We start from the raw sequence: 23,862 nt of genomic DNA, 5'->3' as shown, positions 1-23,862 counted from the left end.
CCCTAAAGAAACATCACAATCAATGGCTCCCAGGTCGGACAGACATGCAACAGATGACGTACATGTACAGAGTAAATCACAAAATAAAATTACAACATAAAGAAATAAATATAATTACAATAGGTCATTTGAAAACGGTATGTTCAATAATGAAGTCTATGACTTTTAAGTTTTAAAATGAACCAAAACATAACTAAAACACATAATGTACTTCAGAGTAGTATCTATCATTGTCGCGGTTAGGTGAGGTGAACTCCACCTGTACCCAAAACACTTTAGACATCAATGTTCCGCACTTGCACACAAATCTGAGCAATGTCAACAAATTCAAACCAACCCAAACCTTTATCCACCCTTTCGAACATGATAAATGATGTATCTTGGCCCAGTATTTCACAAAAGCGCTGGTGAAACTGCCTAGTCATTCACAGTACATGCATGAGTAGGCAAAATCTTGCATGCTGTATGATTTTTGCCTAGTCATTTACGGTATGTCAGCCCTTATAAAAGTAGGCTTTCCCCTCAGTCCAACATCAGTCTCATCTGGAACCAAGTTGGTGACACGGACTTGAACTCTCTCTACCTGGTAACCTCAACTCTAAGGTGAGTCCTGATGGAAAGCAATATAGGGAGTATGTTTTGTAGAAGGAAATAAATAAAGTGTCACATGTTTCATATATTGATCATGACGAGTACCAAATAGCCTGACACAGCAGAAAATTACATGATATAGTCTGTAAACTGGCAATGTTATTATATAATCTTAGAAATCAGGGTGATTGAATTTGAACTTCTGGCTGTATCATTTTTCTTATCTGTACTTAAAATGAATCTAATTTAACAATATCAATTGTAGCACAAGACTTGAGGATATTGTCACTGCACAAATCCTGACAACACCTTGAATTTCTGTTCATCCTTTTCGTTTTAAAATGATTAAGTCTAGTGTTTCTTAAAATCACTCAAACCTTCTTTGTTCAGATACAGCCATGTCTCGTCTGCAAAATGTCATCAAAGGCATGGTGGAATTGTACGAGGAGTACTCTGACGCTGATGGCAAGATAAGCAAGGAGGAGATGATGAAGATGGTGGATAAAGAAGTTGAATGCTCTGAGATGAAAGTAAGAACCTCCCTTTACATGACAGACTTACAATGAACATTCCCCTTACAGATAACACATTCACTTACTATCATGCTTCCTCTTCACTACTGAGGTGTGTTTCACGCTTTTAACATTAATGTTATTTTCTCCAGGAAAAACTCAAAGCTAAAAAATGTGACAAGAACCATGCGATGGAGAGATCGACTTCAGAGATTTCGCTAGGTGTGTGGGAACCGTGGCCGTTTGCTGCTACCAAAAGAAAACTGGCAAGGGCCAAGCCTGGGGAGACTGCTCCAAAAAATGCTAATGTGATAATGTTACACTCCCTACATGAGAATGTGATGGCCCTTCAATACTGGCTAATAAAAAAATGAAAAAATAGAGTTTAAATCAACATGCGTGTCTTCATTTTTTTATTCACTTGCATAATGTAGTAGTTTAAAATGTCATCAATAGACATTTAATCATTTAAATCTACCATGCGTTTGAATGGTCAATAATACATTTTTTAATCATCATTTGTAACAACTCTTTAACTTACTGTGTTAGTTTCCATAATGTGAAACCATTTCTTATTTGCAACAATTTGTTTTAAAGCTCTGCCTTTAAGAATACTTAAGCCAGTTCATGCTGAATAAACGGAATACAGCAGGTCTGAAATAGGTCCAACTATCATGAATGTTGTTCCGAACAAAAGCATGATATGAAGCCAAATTTTGTCCTCCTTTTCATAATCTTTTTAAGACAAGATGAAATCCTCAACAAACAGATGCACACAGGATGAATTACTTAATGCAAATTATGCAGGAAAAGAAACACAAAAGGCATTTCGGAAGTAAAACTGTAGCAAAGAGGCTTACATAAAAGATTAAGAGTTGGCCCTGTTTGTATTCAAATCTAATTTCAACTATGGAATAATAAATAATGCCCAACACTGGTGTATAGTGTATCAGAGAATACTGATTCAGTTTCACCACTGGATGGATCAACTGAGCACTTCAGGCAGGGAGAGGAACACACCCTTCATTGTTAACGTTCACCTTTCCAATAGACTGTACATCTATTCTGTGTTATTGACTCCAGGCTGCGTTACAATGCTACACATTTTCCAAGTCCCATTTAAATTTCTAAGCTGGATAAATAAAGTGAAAGGATGGAAGAAAGTGAGGGACTACACCGAATTACAGTAACAATATCAGTCAATATATTACTCACGTGATTCATTTCATGAAGTTGATACCAAAAAATCTAATACATGCTAACATGGGGTTATCCCTATAAGTCATAACATCATGTATGACGGTCAGAAACAAGCATTTGTTTAAATCCTTATCAGGCAATATTCAGTTGTATTTTGTATACGTATAAATAATATTAAGGTTCAGTTGTACATTTTATATAATGTGCTGGTTGAGTGTCAGAGCATTGGGGTGGTGCTGGAGTCTGCTGCATCTGAAAAACTGCTTTTGATATGATATAGTAAAAATCAGGAAATAAACCCTGTTTGACTGACAATACTCATTTCTCCATCACACTTCACATCTCAATATCACCCGCTTTCACTCTTTTTGTAAGGGTTCTCCACCAGAGAAACTTCAATATCTTGCAAAGGAAACATATAGATAACATATAGATATAAATGCATATATCGCAGATTGCTGTCCATTTTGAATTGACTTCAGGAGTAACGAAAAGCTCCAAACTCAATAGGTACAGCCAGAGCAGATCACTGGCATGAATGGTGCTTTATTGGAGGAAAATTAAATGTAGGACTCAAACAGTCTGCAAACAGTCCAATAACCAACAAAGCAAAGACAGAGTTGGAACTGAAGCAAATATAGGTCTTAGAAAGAAAGAAAAAGAGAGTCGTACAGAACACACTTGGACATCATTGTGTCTGTTGGGTGTCACAATATCTGGTGTCCGGCTACAAATTGTGTATGAAAAAACGTACCCCTCAGTTCAGAGGGGGGTACTTTCAAACAAATTGATGCAAATAGGAGCAGGTGGTTTCCTACAGAAAGATAGGAAAAGAGTGAGAGCAAATGCTTTAACAGATGCAGCAATTACCATTAAAGACCAAGAAGATAAAATCAGACTTTACAGTCTACATTTTTTTTGCCTTTATTGAATGGACACTTTTTGGAAACTCATTTTTAAACTAAAACAGGCTTGAGTGGATAGGAGGCAGTATCATAAATGCAATTTCTTCATTTCAATTCGACACGATGGTTTTCAGTTTCTTACTTTGTCTTCAGGGTGATGTTTTTAAAATGCAGATGACCAGAAAACACCTTATTTCGGACTCTTATGGAATAACTTCATATGTTTAATGTCCCGGATTGTTTAATGTTCAGACCTCTTGTGTCTGTCCTGTTCCAGTCCTATTTTCATTGTATGACTCATTTTTTACCCACAAACCTAACTCAATGAGTGCAGACACACAATGTCTGACATCTGTCCACACCTATCGTACAAAGAAAAATCTGACAAACGTTAAATGTGCTCCACCTGTAACCAAAACACTTTGAACACCAATGTACTGCAATGTCAACAAAAGCATAGCAACACAAAAATGTATCCAACCATGATCTATCTAGGCCTACAATGTGCAGTACTGCACAAAAGCACTGGTGAAACTGGTTTGTTGGATTTTCAGTACATAATTAGTGTGGAAGTGTTTTTGCCTAGTCATTCATAGTGTGTCGGCCCTTATAAAAGTAGGCTTTCCCCTCAGTCCAACATCAGTCTCATTTGAGATTAAGTTAGTGACACAGACGAGAACTCTCTCTACCTGGCAACCTCAACTCTAAGGTAAGACCTGATGGAAAGCAATATAGGGAGTATGTTTTGTAAAAGGAAATAAAGTGTCACATGTTCACATATTGATCATGACAAGTACCAAATAGCCTGACACAACAGAACATTACCTTGTATATTCTGTAAACTGGCAATGTTATAATATAATCTTAGACTTTAGAATAATTGAATTTGAACTTCTGGCTTTTACATTGTTCTTATCTGTACTTAAGATGAATCTAATTTAAGAATATCAATTGTACCACAAGACTACAACACCTTGATTTTCTGTTCATCCTTTACGTCTCAAAAGTATTGACTGTGGTGTTTCTTTTAATATTGCTCAATCATCTTTTTGTTCAGATACAGCCATGTCTCGTTTGCAAGACATCATTAAAAGCATGGTGGAGTTGTACGTGGAGTACTCTGACACTGATGGCAAGTTAAGCAAGGAGGAGTTGATGACGATGATGGATAAAGAAATTGAATGCTCTGAGATGAAAGTAAGAACCTCAACAGGAAAAATCACTTACTATCCTGCTTCTTCTTTATTACTCATGTGTGTTTCATGATTTTAACGGTAATGTTATTTTTTTCCAGGAAAAAATCAAATCTAAAAAATGTGAGAAGAAGGCAGATCGTATGGGACGCGATGGCGAGATCGACTTCAGAGAGTTTTCTCGTTGTGTGAGTTTTCTTGCCAACAGCTGCTACCACAAGAAGACAGGCAAGGGCAAAGACTGTGGGGACAGCTCAGATGATTGAATGTCAAACCTTTGAAGAGTTACCATTATAATGTGTAAAAAACAGTGGCAGTGGTATATATTACACTAACTGCACTGAGAATGAAACTTTCATTGTGTCACTGTGAATTGTTTTTGAAGGATGTTCTAAATAAAATTGATTGAGTTTAAATCAATATGGGAGTCTCCATCTGTTCGGTTTCATGGCGATCACTTGCATAGTTATATTCAACGTTATTGTTGGCTGTGGATGAACATTAGCATAGACTGTATACTTTCAAATTTTACAGATGCTTAACGATGTAAGTTTCCACAACTCTCTGTCTACCACTAACGTGTTAGTATTCATCTTTCGTATGACACCATTTATCCTCACTTATTTGCAAAAATAAGTTTGAAAGCTCTGCCATTATGAATCCAACAGAACCGCCAGTTCGATCTGAATAAACAGAATGCACTTGATCTCAAATAGGTCAAAGCATCATGTATGTAATTCAAAACCAAAGACAGCTCCTTCTTGTGCTTTTGGTCAGAAATCACCTCTTTTTAAACAGGATGAAATGATCCTGATTAGTTGCTGAATGTAAATTACGGGGAAAAAATCACAGAAGGCATTTGATGTAAAACTTTAAGAAAGAGGCTTGTACAAAATATGCAGAGTTTACCATTATGGCACAGAAATCTTACTTTATCCATACAATATTCAATGAAGTCTTTCATAGAGTCTTTTCGCAGGTGACCACTTATTCCATCTAACAACAGGAATGCGTCCATATCACAGTTTTGATTACATAATATATTACATTTGACATGAAATCACTATGAATTGTATGCAGGCCATAACAGTAGCAGAGAATGATTATGCAATATATTGAATGATGCAGTGTTTAGTTTGACTATTTGTGTGAACAAGCAGGTGTACAACCAGTTGTGATATAAATAGTCAGTTTAAAATATCATGCTTTTTAAATGCAGCTATACTGTCTAAGCCTAAATGAACGCTAACGCCTATTGCACAAAGACATATCATTAATCCCGTAGACCGGAAGAAACACACACTAGTAATTAAAGTGTTTTAGTTCAATATGTACTCCCCACCGCCTTTGTACTAAGAATATGTCATGGAGGAATCAAATGATTTTGTACAATGTACATGTGATGCAAAATCATAAGAGAATATGAAACTTGAAATCAAATCCCAGCAAAAATTCCCTCAGTTGAGCTTATTTAAAAAGTGCCAACTTCAGCACAGGTCTAAAAAAAATGTACCAGTTGCCTCACTTGCCACTTTTGTAACATTAGAATTGTTTTTGAACAGTATACTTTACTTGCACCATTTTGGACAATACGTACAGCTTAAACACTGGTCTAAACAACAGTCCTATCTTGTTACATGTCAGGGCAGAATGAAAGAGGTTCAACTGGTAAAATAAAAACGTTTCATTTCCTTGATATGGTGCAAACATTTTTGAACTCTAAAATGTGAATTGCAAAATGTAGATAAACTACTAGTTGCCACGTTCAGTCCAACAGTGGTTTATAAGTTCTCAGAGAAGACACTGAGCTTTCACCACAGGAGGGATCGCCAGACCTTACTTTAAGCAGTGTGACGAACACACCCCACCATGTTATTTTTTCCACCTTTGCAAGAGGCTATACAGGTGGCTTTTTATTCTTTATTTTAATTCCCGTGTGTGTTGCGAGTGTATTCTAAGGTCTAAGTCATTCAAATCATCAATGGTATCAACATTTCCCATGTAACATCTGGATTTCCAAATTGGACTAAAAAACAAATAAAGATTAAAGACAGAAGTAAGTGAAGCAATATGCCTTCACTGAATTGCAGTTTAAACTTCGATTAACGTGATTAATTCTATCAAGCTGAAGTAAGAGAAAGCTCCTAAAATAGACTTCAAACTTGTTAGCTATAGCCAGAACAGAGCAGTAGCATGTCACACCCACACACACAGTTAAATACTGGTTTGTTTAGTTTTTTGGGGCGTTGGCACAAAGAAGTGAGAGACTATGCAGCATACCTTGACGCCTGCTTTGGCAAAAATAAGCAGCCCTGCTCCGAACAGTAATGGTAGTGTATGACACTCCAAGCTTTCACCAGGTCTCACATTGCTATATTCATACATCAAAAACTAATGCTGAGTTTTTTATTTTTTTTACTTTTATTTGCAGCAGAGATGTTGAATGTCTGCAGATACTGCCACTGTGTGTCTTGAGTCTGTACATTTCAACTGTCAGATTAATGTTTTAAAAAATGTAAAAAGAAAAACATGCAGGCACACGTTGGCATACTTCTGAGGCTTCATTTAGGCACAGGTGTACTTTGAGCTGGTTACTAATGCATGCTTAGAAAACATTTTAAACCTGTTTAGGTATAATGGTAAGCTATGATGTGAGTGGGAACCATAAATGTCTGTACAAACGTCAGTAACAATCCATCAAGTGGATTTGTGGACATTTCAGAGATGAGATGTGAACTCATGTTATCTGAACCAAATTACATGGCAATCTGTCCAATAGTGATGTTGTTAATTCAGTCTTTCAGTTCAGTGATAGACCAACTACCCACAGAAAGTGGTCTGGCTAAAAAAACGGTTAAATCTGTATATATTTCATGAAAGATAGACACATCATTTAAAAATGCTGAAATCAAGCAAATCAATTAAGAAACAAAGTAAGATAAAACTGCTTTTTGTAAGAAAGCCGTTTGCTTTTCATCACAGTACATCTTTGGCATGCTCTTCTAATTAACTGGATTATAGGACAAGGAAAAAACCACAAACTGCTGTAGTGCACCATGGCAATTCACATAAAAAAACTTCAATCAGGAAAGCCTTCATTTAGTTTAAAGCACATTTATTGACACCCATGTGATAGAAATGTCATAGTCTTTATGCGATTAGACCCTGATCCTGATATCATATATCTTAAGGGGAAATGCAGCCGTGAGACCCCCCCCCCCGGGTCTAGAACTGGTGGTGATGTTAAAGATCTGGATTTGATGAGGAGATGGGAAGAAGAGGAGGTGTGATGACGTCTTTGGGTTAGCTCTCTGGATGATATGATGAATGGAGGTGGATGGTGTGGAAGGGGGCCACACCAAACCACTGCAGGAGAGAGGAGAACAATTTTAAAGCTTGACTGCTGAGAGAACTTGCCCTGAGCTTCATTTCTATGTGTGTCACTCTAACACCACAATTAGTGTGTTGTTGAAAGATATTGGCAAGGAAAGGGTTAACTATCACAATAGTTTTAAAGCCAGTTAAGAGTTATTAATTGCTCACATACTTAGCAAATATGTTCTGTAGATGTTGGTGTGTTTGTGTAAGGAGGACAGAATTTACAAAACAGTAGGCCACAAACATTTCTCACCAGTGACTCACGGTGTCTCCTGAGTCTGCTTTGTTATGGTCCTTTTCTTACTGTCTGTATAGGTGTATATATCTCTAGGTACTTAACAACCATAACACTAATAATCAGATTTTACTGCACACAGCAAAAAAACTAAAACATATTTTCATGGAGATGTTTTTATTAGTTGAAACATTTTTGATGTATTGATGTAAAATAAATAATTACAACAATCAATGAATATATCAACTAAAATAGACTAGCTTAAAAAATAATACAAAGAGAGATTCCTTTTTCCATTAGCATTACAATTCACAAGTTGCCTTGCTGTGAAAACCCTGACAGATATCAGGTATGCAGGAACCTTTTTACATAAAAAAATGTTATCCTGGTATGCACCATGCCAGACAAAATGTGTTAGTTGTATAAATGAAGGAAATTATTCTAAAACCTAAATTCGATATTGGCCCTGAAGAAAACAACATTTATAAAGTGCGTCACATACAAAAAAAATAACCAACGCAATAAACAACGGAAAGTTCACTACAGTCGAGATATTGAAACATAAATGAATAGAATCAATAAATACAAGCAGAACACGTAAAGCAAAAATTAAATATAATAAATGTTATTAAATTACATTTTTGAAAGTGTTTAAAAGTACAGTGAGGTAATAGCATACAACTGTGTCACTATTCAGACATGGTATAATGATGATTATTATGTTAGGTAATAAAACGCCCTTGTTAAATAAATTGTGAGCCATACTTAGGATATAGCCTACAAGTTGTTTAGAAACACAGTGGCCTAATCAAATGCTGACAGTGGTTACATTGGTTTGTTTGGGATTATTAACCATGCTGGTAATTTTGGCATTTCATCTATTTCATTACTCATTGTTAAAAAGCGTTTGGAGAACATTTCTCTTACCTCTTAGGTTATTGCCATTTTCTCTTCTGCTTAAGAACATTGTTGGTCTTTTGAAATGACTCATCTATACTCGTTATAGTTTTTCAGCTCTCTCAAAGGCTGGTACTTTTATTATAAAACAGCATCATTTGAGAGTTTTCTTATAGGTTTGTCACAAGGTACAAATCTTTGTACCAGGTAGCTTTATGAATACAGCCTCTGACATTGTGTAAGCTTTTGTGGGGGGAAGAAATTAAGGAAAAAAATCAAAAACTAGGGCGTGGGTCTTGAAAAGGGGAATGTCAGCCTCTCTATATGAAGAAAAGTGTCTGTCTTCTCTTTACAAATCCCACTCTTCCATCCTCCTACCTACTCAATCATGGATCTTGGTAAGTGGAAACATTTTTTAAAATTTCGACATGAATGATTAACCGTTATGCATTTGAATTAGCTAAATAGTTGATATCTATAATGTAGCATTGTTTCATTAATGCTATGTATAGGATTTAAATATCAATCCATAGAAAGATTATAGCAATTTTTAATTTGCATATCATAGTGACGTTCAAACTAAAACATGTTTTCATGGAGATGTTTTTATTAGTTGAAACGTGTTTTATTTTGTGTACGCTTCTTTGAAAAATGTTTATGTTTTAAAATTGAATAACAACTTCTATGGACTTTATCTCTTTAGATAGACAAAACAACGGTTGGCGAATTCTTCAACAAGCTGGATCAGGACAGTAGTGGCACTGTTGATTTCCCAGAGTTTACCCATTTTGGAGAAACAATGTTCATTATGATGTCCGCTATTGGAAAATAAGAACAGAATCTATAAAAGTACATTATTATTATTATTATTATTATTATTATTATTATTATTATTATTATTATTATTATTATTATTATTATTATTATTATTATTATTATGTGTTCTGGGGAAACACAGATAAATCATTGATGGTTTCTTATGTTGGCTTAAAGAACCTAAAAGGTGTGTCTTTGAGCATAAATCATTGATTTTTAAATATCAGATCTTAACTAACACAAATAAAAGTTGTCACATTTTATAATTGTTTGTGTGTGCCATTAAACAAATCATATATTGTGAAAACTCCAACAGCCAGCCATCTCTTTAAAATGCCTTTTAAAATATTATTCAAAACATACTCTGAAAAGCCATAGAACATGTAAAAGAAATATCTCTTAGCTCCTCATTTAAGAGATCCATTATCTATTCAAATATTGACAAGTATTTCCCTGTTTAGTTGCTTTCCCCTTAAAAACAATACTTATCTATCACTAACTCACATGTTATATTGAATTATTAAAAAAACATTGTCATTCTCACAAGCCTCCAAGGTGAGAACCCAATAATGTGGTTAAAATGAATCCTAAAATGTATGGTTTACAGGGTGAATTATTCCTTTTATGGCCACTAATGACCTCCCACCTCGTTCCCCTTTCTTTCTTTCTTTCTTGTTTATCACCCTGCCACTTCCATGAAGCATGCTGCACATGACAGCGACATTCATTTCCAGCAATATAGCAAATAAGAAAACTGGAATTTATTGAAATAGATCAATCTAATTGCCGTTAAAGTATATTGCACTTCAACAAAACTTGGACTTAAAGCCACTCTGCAAGACAGGGTCTCAAGGTAATGAAACAATGCATCACCTGGGTTAGCTTTTCACATGCACTAAATATTTTTAAATGAATGCCATTATATTAAATCAATTGACCAATTAACCCTGTTTTCAATAGGCATCTCGGACCTCAGGGAAGTTGCCCAAAGAAAGAAATTTCCCTGTAAGGGATTAATAAAGTATATCTTCTTCTTCTTCTTCTTCTTCTTCTTCTTCTTCTTCTTCTTCTTCTCTTCTTCTTCTTCTTCTTCTTCTTCTTCAAGGTGTGACTAAAGTCTTATTTAAGTGATAATATATGTTTTTATGATTAATCCAAATCTGTAAAGTAACTTAAGTTAAGAAATACATGTAGTGGAGTGTAAAAGTACAATATTTACCTCTGAATTGAAGTAGAACTTCTTCAAAGTAGCAGAAAATTGAAAATTCAATTCAAGCTTTTATTTCATATGCACAGTAGCTACAGTGTAGATCTAGCAATGGAAATATCAAGACCCAGGCTCCTCCAACAATCCAACATAATATATACAGGAGATCAAACAATAACCATTTAAAAGAAGAAACAGAGTAGAATAGAGTTGAACCAAACTAGTGCAGATTTTTGCTGCAAGACTAATGTGCAGAAATGCAGATGAAGTAAACTATGTACATGTCAGAAGAAAAAATATAATAAGCTAAATAATGCAGGAGTCAATAAAAACATACACATAAATACTCAAGTTAAGTACAAGTCCCTCAAAGTTGTACTTAAATTCAGTTCTTGAGTAAATATACTTACTTTACACCACTGATTATATGGCCCACACAGGAAAGGAAACTCACCGAACGCGGAAAGAAGTCTGACCTACATGGAACACATCCTGGGCCGCGCTCGCGAATCATCGAACTCTGTCGGCTCTTTCCGGAGATATCGGTCATTTCGCTAGCCAAGCTGATTAGCCTGCTACTACAAGCTCATGTTTGTAGGATATTTATCGTTAGCTGAATTGGCGTAGATGAGACAAGGAGTATAAAAAAATGGCGGACGTCGAGGGAGAGGGAATTTGTTCATCAGTCCCTCCGTTACCTCACCCTTCTTCGCGTAACGGCTCCGGTAGCGGTAACGTTACGCCGGGCAGCTGCCAGGCAACCACCGTTACTTCAGGCCCACGGCTGGTGCAGATAGTGAAGTCTGACTCGGGCTATGGCTTCAATGTTCGGGGACAAGTCAGTGAAGGTGGGCAACTACGGAGCATTAACGGAGAACTGTACGCTCCCCTGCAACATGTCAGTGCTGTCCTACCTGGAGGAGCCGCCGACAGAGCCGGTATTTCCAAGGGCGACAGGATTATTGAGGTGTAAGTGGCTGCTATTTTAGCTTAACCGACTGCATGTTTTAAGTAACCTACACATGACTTTTGCATCTCAAAATGATTGTTAATACAAATTGAGACGAGCAGCATCAATGAGCATCATTTCATTAATCTTTGACGTCAATGAGAATCACCAAAAAGCCTCATTGATCATGCACTATCATGCAGGTCTTGCAGGGCATAGCATTCATTCATGTTCATGAATGGATGTCTGTGTGTCGGAGAGAAAAAAAAACAGGGATCATTAGGAATTCCCCTCATACTGAAACCTATTCCACTCGTCCACAGCATGCCAAGTCACCCTGTCTAGCTAGACATTAATATCATTGGAACCACATACAGTATGCATCTCTGCATAACACACTGCAGCAAATAGCCATAGCTTTGCTTGGCTAGAATTGATAATGAAGTTTAGTTGGTCAGTTAACCACACATGTCCTTGGTGTTACTATAAGTGAGCACTTATGTGTGCTGCTTAATTCAGGATAGTGTGGTGTTAGTATGCATGGAGACTGCTTGCTTATGTTAGGTTCTGTTGCTATGGAAAGGAGCACACAGCTCAGCATCCATACTGGCACTTCAGTGTGTGTGCTTGTGTGGAAAAATGTGATGCAGAAAGGGAGGGATGCTTTTAGTTCAATTCTGATTGGCTTCCCTTCTCTAAAACCCAGTGCCCCATTGGCTGGTTTTTTTGCACACTGCTTTGTTAATGGATGGCATGCAGTAACCTGGCAGTTTGTTGACCCCATTATTTCTGTGTGTTGTGTGAAAGCATGTGGATGTATGTTTATATGTTTTTGGATACAAAGCCCTTTATATTCACCGCCTTATCACATTTGCTTCGTTCACTGATATGAATGTAATTGTTTCGTTCATCTTCATGCTACCCCTTGCACTTGTTTATTTTGCCTCCGTTTAGGCTTTAGCATTTGATACTTTACTAGCATTATTATTTAAAAGGTACTGTCTTTTTCCATTCAGTAAATAAGACAGGCCCGGATATGACTAAGCATAAACACATAGAGCATTGATCCCTTCATTCAAGGCATAGTATGTTCACAATAACTTAAGTAAGTAAACCATGAAGTACCTGCATACTAGCTGCAGTGGTGTAGAGTCTCCATTCCGCTTTGCTCTATACATTAAATACTTCTTTGCAAATTTACAAACAACTTCCACATCCTGAGTCTTTGATGCAGAATAATCAATTGTATGAGAAAACTTTTTTTTGCCTTCTGCTCGATGATAAAGGAAATGCATAAAGTTTAGTACTCCAAAACAATTCCTGTTCCCTGTTCTAGTGTATATCATTGTGGCATACATTACAACATATAAAACACTCCAAAAATTACTCCTTGAATTATATACGACACAGGAAAATGTCTCTCAAAAGCTAAATATACTCAGAAGTGCTGATAATGCAAGAGCAGAGAGCACAAGATCATGCAGTTGCTTATTATATAGTCACAGTCTGCCAAAATGCTTAGTGTGTGTTTTGTGTAGTGATAGACATGGGTTGTTTCTCCTACTACACCTGCAAAATAAATATATAAATATGGTTTTATTTGTGTCCCTCCCCTTTTGGTCTTTGCTTATTTCCACCTTAACAATCATCTTTTGTGCACCTGGCTCAGAAGGCTTTCCTTGACTTCGTCACATGGTGCTGTGTAGTTATCTTTTTCCTTGAGTTATGGTATTATAGAGCTTTGGCAGTGTGTCACCCTCTCAAAATAAGTCGTGCCGTGCTGACATAACAGATCATCTATCCGATAGCAGCCAAAATCATATAGAAATAAAACAGATAATTAATTAAAATAACAATGCCGCTGAGGCACCAGTTAGTGAATCTTACGCAGGGCAATGATCCATGTCCAGACAAGAATCTCTATTTATTTGCATGATCCAATATCATGAACAAAAGAACAACAAGCAGGTTTCCTATTGATTCCTTTCCTTAAGCCTTTCCTATGACTTTACTTGTGGATTGAATCACCCTGGTAAAAAAATACTAGTGCTTTACCCCAACCACCACGTGTCTCAAATATACAATTACACCAGGTGCCCTAATCACCCAGTGCCCAAACATGCCTTCAAAATAAAAGCATAGAAATGACTTTAACACACTAAATAACAACAGTAATAAATAATATATTCACCATTCACAAAAACCGCAAGTAAATAAATGTTTAACAATTAAATAATATAAAGCAAATCAAACAATATATAGCTCCAACAATCCAACACAGGTTCTATGTTATAATGCAATTCAGCAGGCACTTGGTAGTACTAGATGTACAGCTTTTTGCGGCAATGTGATGAATTGCCTTCTTTAGTCTGTGTATCACTCAGATTGCTGTTTTTATTTCTTATTTTCTAAACTTTCTATGCACTGTTGTCCCTGGTGAGGCATTACACAGACATGCTTCTTTTGATAAATAACGTTGTTATTTTTTTGCACCAGTGATGTGATCTATATAATATAAACATTTTGCATACAGTTCCATCCCTGAATGAATGTTGGAAATGTTTGGTCTTTATTAGGCACTGCTGAAACAGAGAAAGGAGACTTTTTACATGACCGTTTTTCCGTGCGATAAGTGCAACGTTTAAAAACAAATCTAACACTGACCTATCTGGCAAGACTCAAAGAAAAAGCCATCGTATCAGAACCCCAGCTTTTACTAACAGATGTATGTATGCCACACAAATAATGATTAAGATTTTATCTTTTTGACTGGGTTGAACTCAGGTTATGCAAATTAACATTTGAGTGACATTTGAGAGATTTCTTAGTCAGAATTTTTTTTGTCAATTTATTCATGCTAATTTCTGTTAGCTGTTGTTTAAATTGCAGCAGTCCATTTCATTTGCAAATAATATAAAACTCAAAATAATGTAAATTACTACTATTATTCTGGCATGGTTCATACAATGCTTTTTTGTTGTTGTTGAGTAAAATAAACAATTGGTCAGGAGTACAACAGTCATCATCATGCCTGCCAAAAGGTTACTCATGCTCAGCTGTGCTAATGACATAACCCAAAAGTGTTATGCCTGTGGGGGAAGATTTTAGAGTGGTTTAAGGCCATAGCCTCTCTTTCTGCCACGCACAAACAGAAGCTGTTTCACTTGATTTTCTTCAGAAAAGCTTTAATCCATTTCTGTCATTTCAGGGCTATCCCAATATCAGATTTCGTCAGGATTATCATGGTTAAATAACCGCCATATTATCGTGATAACTTTTAGAAAAAATGCATGCAGTTGAAGATGTGAGACGGAAAAAAATAAGAGTGATTTACGAGGCGCTGAATTATTTACATAATGTTATCATATGTGTTGCATAATGTGCCGTAAACACGATCAATATAAGTAGTGCTCTTAAAAGTTTAATAACTTAAGCAAGATAGTAAATAATGCTCTGCTCTAATAAAATGAGAAGCTTAATAATCTACATCTCTTCCTCTGTTTCCAACAGAAATGGTGTAAATGTAGAGGGAGCGACCCACAAGCAGGTGGTGGACCTGATCCGGGCCGGAGAGAGGGAGCTGGTGCTGGCCGTGCTGTCTGTCCCACCCCAGGAGGCCGAATGCCTCGATCCCGGAGATGACGTTTCAGCCCAGTCCTGTTATGACTACTCCGACAAGCAGGCTGTCCCCATCTCTGTACCGAGCTACAAACACACTGAGCTCAACCAGGAAAAGTTTGTGGTGGGTGCACTTGTGGATGACTTTTAGATGGCTAATTGAGAGAAGGAGCTTGGAATTTAACAATAAAGGATGACTGAGTGACAGCTCATTTAGCAGGAGGATTTTTCTGATTTTGCCATTGTGTTTTCTATTCCAACACTGCATTCTCGTACAGGTATATAATGTATACATGGCGGGCAGGCAGCTATGCTCCAAGCGTTACCGTGAGTTTGTGATCTTACACCAAAATCTGAAGAGGGAATTTGCTAACTTTACGTTCCCAAAACTGCCTGGGAAATGGCCCTTTTCACTGTCGGAGCAGCAGTTGGACGCGCGACGCAGAGGTCTGGAGGAATACCTAGAGAAAGGTTAGAGGAAAAAAAAAAAGTAAAGATAACATGTAGTAATTAGCATCATCCTGTTTGGTTTGTAAACTTAAGGAGATAAAAAGTGTGGAAAGGTCTGGAAGAAATACTGTCCTCTCCAGAGTCCATTAATACATTGTTTGTGCCATTGCATGACCACTGATATTTCATATAAAATAACGGTTGCCTTCTTATATCTTTTGTTTGCAGTGTGCTCTGTAAGGATAATCGGCGAAAGTGACATCATGCAGGAGTTCCTGTCTGAATCAGATGAGGTAAAAAAAAAAACACCTTTGTATCTTTTTGTGGTCCTTTGCCTGTGACTCATGTGCAGTGTGTCTCTCCTTCCAATTACATAGAACTATAATGGCGTGTCAGATGTGGAGTTAAGAATAGCCATGCCCGACAAAACTACGCTAACCGTCAGAGTTCGTAAAAACTCCACTACAGACCAGGTGTACCAGGTGAAAACACATAGTTACACATTATAACCATGACCTTATCCGTTTTATTCCTTCACCTTCTCTGACTTTGTCTCTCTCTGGCTTTCCTTTTCAGGCTGTGGTTATGAAACTAGGGATGGACAGTGTAACAGCCAGCTACTTCGCTCTGTTTGAGGTCATCAACCACACCTTCGGTTAGCAAGAACATGTATTTGAGCTTTTAGTTTTTGTGCACGCTTCTTTCTATTCTGAAAACGTTTCCCTTGGTCCTTCAAAACACATATTTCGACTAATACAGCCGACCTTTCAGAAATGATAAGTATCTAGAGTGCATTTGTGCAAGAATGTTCATAAGGCACTTCAACCGATCCTCACTTTCTCAAGGCTAGTTAAGTATGAGGATAATGTAGATATTTGTAGCAGCTTATAAATCTACTGTATATCAGAAGAATGTTCAACCCATGCAGCCCCACTGAATTTATTCTTTATGAATTGTTTGCTATGCAGAAGCAGCAGTACAATAGCAGTGAATTCAAGAGAGAGTTTTGAGTACATGTCTCAGGAGTTTAGTATTATTCCCGCCCCCTCCCCTTCCTCTCCAATACTAATCAGTAAGTCCATTCATATTATTTTGTTATTTTTTTCCCACTGCTTATCAACAAGATGTGGTGACCAAGCAGAACATGTAGCATATTACTTATTTCAATCAGGAGAAACTTGTTTGGATGTAACAATATATATTTATTGCCAAGAATACACAGATGAATGTGATGGTGTTTGGCGATTAGACCCCGTTGTGTATCATTCGGGAGGGGAATACTGAGCCGATAAAAGTGATTACCAGGTTTAGCTGAACGTACCTGACTGCTGATTGGAGGGGTGGGCGTAGTAAGATGGAAATATGTGAATGACAGATATAAAGACCTTACTGGTTGACGTTGCGCTGAGCTTTATTTATCACTACATGCTATTTTATTTTTCCTGTGCAGAATAGATAAACGATTTGAAAATCAGACAGCTCAAAAAAAAAAGTTTAGACACCTAAGAACGGCATATCTCTCTCCCTTCACTTTTTTCTTCCTCAGTGCGAAAGCTCGCCCCCAACGAGTTCCCTCACAAGCTCTACGTACAGAACTATACCTCAGCCATCCCAGGAACCTGCCTCACCCTGCGAAAGTGGCTCTTCACTACTGAAGAGGAGATCCTGCTCAATGACAACCAGCTTGCTGTCAACTACTTCTTTCACCAGGTGTGTATACGTCTGTTTTTCTTAGGAGCGTGTGTATGAATCTTTTGTTTGTGGGTTTGTTTGAACCGTTTCCCCCATTTTGCCATTTCTTTACAGGCTGCAGATGATGTGAAGAAAGGTTTTGTCAAAGCAGAACAGAAGTCCTACCAGCTGCAGAAGCTGGCGGAGCAAAAGAAGATGTCTATGGTCAGTCTCTCACATGCACTAGACACCAAACAGCTACTCTCTACTGCTCCTGGGAAACTTGCTCAGACAGTCAGATAGAGTTACTTATTATAGTAATCAAGCAATGTGACTATTACCATTCCCTCTCCCCTGTTCAGTCTCCTTTAACTGTGTGTAACAAAGCGCAAAAGGCACGGTTTTAGCGGTGGTGACCAAGTCAATAGGGACTTGGCCTGGGAACTGGAAGGTCACCAGTTCAAGTCCCCGAAAGACCAAGTGCTACCGTGGTGTCCCTGAGCAAGGCAATGTTCCCTACACTGCTCCCCGGGCACCGTACATATGGCAGCCCACTGCTCCTAACACTACGATGGGTTAAAATGCAGAATGTAAAATTTCCCCTCTGTGGGACAATTAAGGTTATCCTTCTTCTTTTCTTCTTACAGTGAGAGTGTAGATAAGACGAGGAAATAGTGAGGTTTTTTTACATAACTAGATTACCCTGTTCTGGAGAGATTTAACTTCCCTTAGCTAGGAAATACTGTACGAAATGTTCTTTTATTCGAAGCACAGGACTCGATTCAAAAGAAAACGAAGTGAAGCTCCTCTTATAAGTTTTAAAAGGAGTACTTAATAAATGGATGCAGCGGTAGGTTTTACACAAGCTTCACAGCTGTGGCTCAGTAGCTCAGAACACACTTGAACAGGCCCAAAACATGAATAGGGTTCACAAGGTGTTTACTGTCCGAGGGTCCGAGCAAAAAGAGATCGATTCCTTAGTTGCATTGCTCTTTGTCCAGAGGTCGCCTCTTCCTATTGGTCGCCTCAAGTCGTAACAGTACTTCCGGTCAGTTTAGTGAATACGTGGCATAGGGTCATCTCCCTCCTTAGGGTATTACAGCATCAATAAGGAGACATAATCATTGTGTGTTTAATGTATAACACCACAAGAAATTCCCCTATTCACTCTTTATCCAGATTCTGTCCGCTAAGGAAACCAACGCTCAAACCCGCAGTTTTCTTCCGTCCGGCATCAAGCCTCATCAGTGTTGTATACATCCGGTTACAATAATAAACTATTTCAAAATAAGATTGTATTTCAAAATAAGACAGTGTTGTGGTTACTCTTAATATTGATTATCATTTCTTACAATGCTCATTACCTATTTTCAGATCAGTTGTGCTACAGCGAATAACTAAAGTGAATGTTCTCTGCATTGGGCTGGTTAAGCTTAGAGTTATCATTGGAAGGTGCATCTTGCCTCTGAGATGCACGTCAGTTTAAGAACTACATATTATAATATATAGTTAAAACACACTTCTCTCTTCTGTCCAATTTCTTTCTTAGTATCTGAGTTTGTTAAGGGGTTGTGAGGGCTACAATGAGATCCTTTTCCCTCACTGTTCCTGCGACTCGCGACGCAAAGGCCATGTCATCACAGCCATCAGCATTCACCACTTCAAGCTGCACGCCTGCACCGAGGAAGGGACACTCGAGGCAAGGGCAACTGTTAAATAGTGTGTGTGTGTGTGTGTGTGTGTGTGTGTGTGTGTGTGTGTGTGTGTGTGTGTGTGTGTGTGTGTGTGTGTGTGTGTGTGTGTGTGTGTGTGTGTGTGTGTGTGTGTGTGTGTGTGTGTGTGTGTGTGTGTGTGTGTGTGAAAAGACACATGTTGGATGTGTAAGGGATTGAGTGTACTAAAGCCTCAATGTTGTTCTAGAACCAAGTGATTGCATTTGACTGGGGTGAGATGCAGAGGTGGGACACAGATGAAGAGGGCATGGCCTTCTGCTTTGAATATGCACGAGGAGAGAAGAAACCACGATGGGTCAAGATATTTACACCCTATGTGAGTATTGCACTTAGATTCATTTGCGTATGCTAATAGCACTCCTGTACCAGTCAAATTACAGCTTCTAGATTGATTAAAAAAACAACATAAATGTATAGATTTTCTGACACTAAAACCCATGGGCAAAATATGATATTTTGTAAAGGAAATATCTTTTCATCAATATGAGTCTACTGTACTGCGAGCAGCCGGTTAACTTATCTCAGCATAAATAATGGACAAAATGAAAAATGTTTACCAGCACATATCAAGCTCACCTCTCGTTTGTTTAATCAATACAAAAACCGAAGTGTTGTCCAGTTACACTACGCTTCTCATTGGCTGTGAGCGGTTGCCAGGGAACAAGTTTTTCTCCCTAAAACTGTAAATTGACGTTTGACTGTCCAGTTTTTGTCAGGATTAAACATAACATAAATGATTGAGATTTACAGGCGCTGGTTGGTGTATTTTTATTTACCATTAAGCAAAGCTTGCTGTTTCTAGTCTTTATGCTAAGCTAACCAGCTGCTGTCTGTACCCTTATATTAAAAGTACAGAAAATGAGTGTTATGAATATTATTGATATAAGCATACATATCAAACCATTCCTCTCAGGAAAAATATGTGAACCATATCAACATTGTTCTCTTTTTAAATGTACATTTTTGATTCTCTCTTTGTATTTGTTTGCCTGGCTGATATCCAGTTTAACTACATGCATGAGTGCTTCGAGAGAGTCTTCTGTGAGCTGAAGTGGAGGAAGGAGGTAAGCACCATCTACAAACATTGTAAGGTATTTTACTACAAGCCATTGGGTGCTTCACTCATACCTGCAATGTGTGTGTTTCTACAGGTGGAAGAGGAGGCTACAGACAAGGACAATAAGAACTGCAGTAAAGATGGTATGTGTGGCAAGGTAAGGCTTTGCCTGCCTCTGTCCGCTCTACGATTATTCAATAGCTTGGGTGAATTCCTCTGTGTTTGTGTTTACAGAGTGTGTCTTCCTCCTGATTGCCGTTTCTGTTTCAGAATATTTTCCAGCTGCTGAGGCACAGAAGGGATGGAGGCACCTAGGAAGGGAGATTGTTACCTCTTAACTCAACTCGTTCACCGACACCGGCCCCCATCTAGCCCCGGACCCAGCTACGCTCAGCTATTAACTACCTGGTCATCCTTTACACTTCATCTGCTACAACCTGAAAAGCTACCCCCAATACATGCAAACCAACAAGCACCTGCAAATAAACAAATCGAATAAACCGAAGCATAAAAAGCTACAGACACACGAAGCAGAACTCTTGAATGCAAGGCACCATAGTCACGCATAAGCAGAACTCTGTCGAAACTTGGATTCATGCTGGCCTTCTGCTTATTGGCCGGGACTTGAAGTGGAATGTGACTTGTACGTGGGGAGGTTTTTTAGCCTCCTCTGAAGTAATCCTACTGGGACGAGATAGCTGGAGTGAATATGGAAATATTGTGGTACTAGGAAAAGTGCAAACTGTTAGTGCTCGCAAAGGGGAACACAGATAACACTGATCAGCGATACCACGGGAAGTCTCTCAGTGTGTCCATTTAAGGCCAGTTGTTAGCGTGCAGGTGTGTTTGTTCATGTTAATGCGTGCAGGGAGCCCCAAAAGGCAAGGGTCCAACCAGAGTGAGGCCCTCAGAATGTAAGTCATTGTTAAATTATGTTGCATACATACATTTTCATAGATTTGTTGACCAGTTTGCATCTATAAAACAAACCTATTAACATTGTAATGTGACAGAAGAGAGAGAGAGAAAGTGGACATGTTGTAAAATAGTTAGACATACATTTTCATTCAGAGACATAGCTGTGATGACTGGACACAAGCAGGAAAAATGTTAAACTTCAAACTAATGTTGCACTTTATCCAACAGTATTAACAGCCACCTAATGTGGGAGATGTAACCGAAGAAGCAGATGTTTGGTTTACATTCATTTTTGACTGAATAACAACTTTATTGTTATGCACTGCATCATCAGATGACATTTGTAGTGTGCAGAGCCATGCATTAAACCTTTTTTGTATTTATATTATTATATAAACACTACATGTTAACATTTTGAGACCATTGTAGAGCAGCAGTGATGTGCAGCACTGCTCAGACAGTGGACTACAATATGTTGTGCATGCATTACCCCTAAGAGACAGCAGGGGTCCTTCTCCTCCTCCTGCTCTTTTGCAGGCTCTGATTACTATGATCCTGAAAGCTCCACAGGGTTTATAATAGGCCTGTAATTCAAAAGGCCTTTCTAATTGGAGCACTATTTATCTCTGTAGCTGGAACTTCACTGTACTGTTGAACTGCTCATGCACTCATGATTCAGGTTAAGTGGGAAGAAGATTTTTATTCGCAAAAAAGGGCAGCTTGCACACTTCATCAGCGTTATACAGATATGAAGAAAGCGGCACATTAAATAAAGACTAGGTAGAAAACCTATCGCAGAGCTGCAGTGTAATGAAGTAAACGGTGTAATTCAATGTCCCTCTAAATGAGCCCAGCTAATGTTCTCATTCGTAGTATAACGTAATTATAATAATAATGTAACAGAAAGGGCACTCAGAGAGACCTCCGCCAAGGTCGTTTACATAAGTAAAAATGAACGTGTGTATCCACCTTGTTATCCAGATTGGCTAAGGGTAAAGGGTTCTTCCTTCCAACAACTTTGATCAAAATTGCCTTTGGCCTTTTTTGGGTTTTTCGGACGGACTGACAAACCAATATGTAACCTTCTTAGCAGAGGCACTAAATGAGAAACATAATTATTTGAAGCAATGGTGACTTCAGGCTGACAATTAAATCAATGTATGTAATCATACGATATTATTACATCACTAAACTCTGAACTGCTGACACTTAATGTTAATAATTACTTCCATGACATCATAACTGGTTATTATTATTTAAAATAATATGTAGCCCTAACTACTATTTAGCTCCTACAATATCAACAGTATTCTTTTATACTGCAGGCAAGTAAAGAGTCACTGGTTGACTCTGATTGACTCTTGCTAAGAGTGCTTGTTATAATGATGGTGCTGTACCCAAAAGCCGTTTTGGGTGATTAATGAGCTTCAGCGGACCCTGGTGGATGTGTAAAGGAGGTTTAATTGAATGTGTTGAGCCTTGAATTTAGAGACCTGCGATCCTAAAGTCTGAAAGCATTTCCCAGGGTTCTTGTCCGTTTACTGGAGCGTATCTGACATGGTTGATTCTCTGACATTGTCTGATCTGCCCACCTTCAAGTGTGCACTCAGCCCTCCTCCTTTCTCTCTCTCATGCTGACTAACGTTGAGTGTCACTAACATTATTTATTTTATTAAGATAATAGGTTAATAATTTAGCATCGCTGTTAAGTTTATCACCTGATATGGTTTGGCTTTTGAAGAGTCACGCTAAGAGGATGGAGATTGACAACCTGCAGATTCTTTGACATGTTGAAATGTAAAATTTCAGACAGGTTGATTGGTTACGTCGCTTACTGTAATAAATTGTAACATATTCTTTTAAATAAACCAATTTATTGATGCAACGTTTTGTGATTTTCGGTGCAACCTGACACACTGCCAAAGGATGATCTCACACACAAGCAGAGAGATAATAATCGTATGAAAATGATTGTCCTCTCTTTCCCTCACTTTTGTACTGACGTCTGTTTTCTTTCTTCCTCTCTCCTTTTGCTGTCCTCTTATCTCCACAACTCTAATGTCTTTAATTGAAATCTGGGAAACAATTACCCAACAGGCAGGGAAATGGCCGCTGCATATCGACCTGCATTGAGTGCCTGCACCCTGTAATGAATGGCTATTGACTGCTGGTGGGATGCTTTCTGGGAGCATATGAATTTGGAAATGCAAACATCTCTGGGCTAGAAACCTATCCTGAGAGATGTGTTGCCAATGGTCCGATATCAGTTTCATACCTTGATCACAGGATGAGGCTTTGAAAATGTATTAAAAACAAGTGGAATGTGTTGCTGCAGCATGGGATGTAACATTGGGATTCTGAAATATTAAGATGGGAACAGGGGTTATTTGCAGCTTCTTCCTGTACATGGGGAAACTTGGAGATTTACAATAGGCTGTGATGTTCCTAATCCCTCCTCTTTACTATAAAAGAAGGAAAAGCTGACTGCCTTAAAACAAGGATAAACAAGTCAATTATATTACTGCTTTCTTT

The 23,862-nt window shown here is 38.0% G+C and overlaps 1 protein-coding gene and 2 long non-coding RNA genes across 5 annotated transcripts; all 3 read left to right on the top strand.

Annotated features, from left to right (window-relative positions):
* Positions 1 to 468: 468 nt before the first annotated feature.
* Positions 469 to 1,497, top strand: LOC134862120 (uncharacterized). Its single transcript, XR_010165467.1, has 3 exons — positions 469 to 603; positions 982 to 1,121; positions 1,256 to 1,497. It is a non-coding gene; the product is annotated as an uncharacterized LOC134862120 (long non-coding RNA).
* Positions 1,498 to 3,730: 2,233 nt separating this feature from the next.
* Positions 3,731 to 4,821, top strand: LOC134862045 (uncharacterized). Its single transcript, XR_010165457.1, has 3 exons — positions 3,731 to 3,917; positions 4,266 to 4,405; positions 4,503 to 4,821. It is a non-coding gene; the product is annotated as an uncharacterized LOC134862045 (long non-coding RNA).
* Positions 4,822 to 11,255: 6,434 nt separating this feature from the next.
* Positions 11,256 to 23,215, top strand: snx27b (sorting nexin 27b). 3 transcript variants are annotated; one of them, XM_063880197.1, is made up of 13 exons: positions 11,259 to 11,903; positions 15,394 to 15,625; positions 15,780 to 15,972; positions 16,180 to 16,244; positions 16,329 to 16,433; positions 16,528 to 16,606; positions 17,498 to 17,661; positions 17,758 to 17,847; positions 19,172 to 19,321; positions 19,543 to 19,671; positions 20,360 to 20,419; positions 20,507 to 20,569; positions 20,683 to 23,215. In XM_063880197.1, the coding sequence occupies exons 1-13, from the start codon at positions 11,584 to 11,586 to the stop codon at positions 20,725 to 20,727; spliced, it is 1,695 nt and encodes a 564-aa protein (XP_063736267.1). In that variant the 5' UTR covers positions 11,259 to 11,583; the 3' UTR covers positions 20,728 to 23,215. The 3 variants fall into 3 exon arrangements, with proteins under 3 accessions (XP_063736264.1, XP_063736267.1, XP_063736265.1); XM_063880195.1 differs by having other exon boundaries at positions 11,262 to 11,903; positions 20,507 to 20,555; XM_063880194.1 differs by having other exon boundaries at positions 11,256 to 11,903; positions 20,507 to 23,215.
* The last annotated feature ends 647 nt before the right edge of the window (positions 23,216 to 23,862 follow it).

The sequence above is a fragment of the Eleginops maclovinus genome, chromosome 3 (assembly GCF_036324505.1).
Source record: "Eleginops maclovinus isolate JMC-PN-2008 ecotype Puerto Natales chromosome 3, JC_Emac_rtc_rv5, whole genome shotgun sequence".
Lineage (NCBI taxonomy): Eukaryota > Metazoa > Chordata > Actinopteri > Perciformes > Eleginopidae > Eleginops > Eleginops maclovinus.
The sequence above is the reverse complement of the archived record's forward strand: the minus strand, read 5'-3'. Positions and strand labels throughout refer to the sequence as shown.